General features: G+C 28.2%; 1 protein-coding gene across 1 annotated transcript in view; it reads right to left on the reverse strand.

The window, feature by feature from the left end:
- Positions 1-1,845: 1,845 nt before the first annotated feature.
- LOC105626398 overlaps positions 1,846-3,065 on the reverse strand; it is an 11,885-nt gene continuing 10,665 nt past the window's right edge. The window contains exon 6 of the mRNA XM_012207698.1: positions 1,846-2,030. Coding sequence (XP_012063088.1) covers positions 1,846-2,030 — 185 coding nt within the window. The remainder of the gene's footprint in view (positions 2,031-3,065) is intronic.

The raw sequence follows: 3,065 nt of genomic DNA on the forward strand, positions 1-3,065 counted from the left end.
GTAAAGCTCGATCACGATCACGTCCCGTGAAGAGGGTCGAGGATCGAGTCTCAAGCGGCGAGTTGCGTCTTAGTAAGAAAGGGGGTTAAAAGGGAGAGACAGAGAAGTGTGTTTTGTAGTTTCGGTGGGCCTGGTCGCAGGTAGGCGGCGAGCGGACCCTGAAATCACTGGAAAAATGAGGGGGTACACAGACCCCCACAAGATTCTTTTTTCTTGTTCGAACGCGATATAATCGTTTGTCCTCTCATAGAGGGTGGACATAGAAGAATGGCAGTGAAAGGGATGGAAACTGTGCGTAGCAGTTTTATCTCTCTCCATAACTTTTTCAGTTTGATAATTTCATTCTGTCACCGCTGATATCCACCGTCGATGCACGCATTAATCCTTTTAATATATTTGAAATTAACATTTGTATGCTAATAACAATAAATTAATAAAATATTAATTTATAATAATAAATTACATTCTTCATTTATTTATGAAAAGGTGGAAATAATTTCTATAATATTAATATGAAGATTATTCGTGTTAACATGAATCTTGCCTTTATTTTTTAAATGCTTTTTATGACCCTCGCACCGAAATCGCGCACGCACGCACGCACGCACGCACGCACGCACGCACGCACGCACGCACGCACGCACGCATCACACACACATTTACAATTACTACTACTACTAAGTTATTTTTTTATCAATATTTTAACAAATTATATTGATAACATGTATTAGACAATGTAAAATAAGACTTTCAAAATCAAAATGAGACCTTAATTTAAGTTTTTGAAAATATCAGAAAGATCTATAGTTTTAATTGTAAAACTTGATAACGATTTATGAGAACGAGCAAAGTGTGATATAAATAAAGAGGAAGATTCAAGATAGAGTAACAAATCAGAAGAACAGACTTTATCTGTAAAAGAAAATCCTTATCTGTAAAAAAGTCCTTATCTGTTCATCTTGAAAGAGAAGAGTCACTAAGATGAAGATGCTTAATTCATTTCGTGGAAATACCTTATCGGAATATTAACGTATCTCTTTAAATATAGATACAAAGAAAGTGATGGTACTTTGGATAAATATAAATAGGGACACAGAGAACATATATTTTTTATTCAATATTACGTATGATTATCGAATTTAAAAAGGAGATCTTTTAACACACATAATTTGTGATAAAATAATCCCTGCAATCTTATTTTCTTGTTTAATCAGGATCTACAACTCCTTGTCGTTTTCTTAAATTATTCAGAAATATAAGAATACATTTTTTACAACTAATTTTACTTTATCTTAAATATCTTAAGATATAAATTCTTAAGAAATGGAGATCTTTAATTACGTATGAAATACATATGTATATTATATATATAAATTTGTTTATATATTTAATGTGTTATCATATAATTTTAAACGAATTGCTATTTACAAAGAACTACATCTACGACGAGAATCTAGATCTATAGATCTTTTCAGAATTTTTACACTCACGTACAATGTCTCTACTTATTCTTAAGAATACATCATAAACATCATTATCAGCGAAGAATTAAAAGGATAAAAAGTGAAAAATAGAAAGTGGATAATATCTCTTCTAATTGATTAGAGAAAGTCAGTCTCGAATCGTTAAAATGTGCAGATCAGTTCCATCTCTGTACAAATCAGTTCTATCTCCGAATGCTAATCTTAGCAAACTATCTATAGTAAAGTGTAGTAAAAGCTTGGAATATCGAGTTATTTTTACGAGTATTATATTATCTTTCTCTTTATGTGCGTTAAATGTGCCTTTGGAAAATTTTTTGAGAAAAGTTCATAAACATTAATATCTTTGATGATTTGTTAAATTTCACACAGTCGCTGAGAGCTGTTTATTGCTGTCGTTGCTATTCATCGCATCTACCTGACCTGAAGTCTTTGACGTTTTATCTATTGCGTCTGTTTCTTGATTCTTCTCTAAATCGACGTAATATATATACCACGCGGCGTAACAAAGCACCATCATCTCGATTAGCATCAGCGCGTTGCATGTCACTGAAATCGAGAAGAGAAAAATTATATGAAGCGACATTATTACTTGTATTACATTAACCTATTTAATTTAGAGAAAGAATTTATTACCATTGTGAAATGTTTTAAAAAATTTATTTTAATTAATTAATTATAATTATTTTTATTAATTATAATTATTTTAAATATCTATTTATGTTCTAAATATAGATTAAAAAGGATAATTGATTTATAAGATAGTTTGAAAATATGTTCTGAGACTTGAAAGTTATTTCAGCGGAATTAATAATTAAGCGGAATCATAATAATTGTATTAATATTAAGTATTAAATAAAAATATTAATATATTTATAAATTATATTTAATATTATATAATATATATAAAATATTCTGCAACACTAATGTATAAAAGTAGTTTTTTTTTGCCAATGTTATCTCATGTTAGTTGGGAAATTTATTCATAACACGTAACCAGTAAATTGTTATGGTGCTCACGGATGCTGCGTGACGTCTCTTTTTTCAGTGAAATGAGTTTCTTTGTTATAGTTAATTGCAGTAGGAGCAGTGAAAAGTATAGACGTATTCTAAATTCAGAGTTGAATAATCATACTGTTTAAAGAAACTATTGGACCTTAAAATCGTTCTTTTATCTCTCAGAATATGATATAATAGTAAATTAAATAATAAACAGTCGACAATATATAAGTAACATAATTATACAATTCCAGCAACTTATTTGTATATTCCAAATAAAAATGTTAAAAAACTTATTAATCGTTCGTTTTCATACAGTCAATACAATCATTAAATTTTATCATTTTAATGAAATATTCATATTATAAGTAAATAAATATATAACAAATAAGAATATTAAAACCTGTAACGGTTGAAAAGCCTATAACGTTGAAAGCCTATAACGGCTAGATCTTTAATGCTTTAAATAATTCAATATGAATTATTTATACTATTTATATATGCATGTATATATACAATATTATATATATATATATATATATATATATANATATATATATATATATATATATATATATATATATA

This window comes from Atta cephalotes, assembly GCF_000143395.1.
Source record: "Atta cephalotes unplaced genomic scaffold scaffold00005, whole genome shotgun sequence".
Classification (NCBI taxonomy): Eukaryota; Metazoa; Arthropoda; class Insecta; order Hymenoptera; family Formicidae; genus Atta; species Atta cephalotes.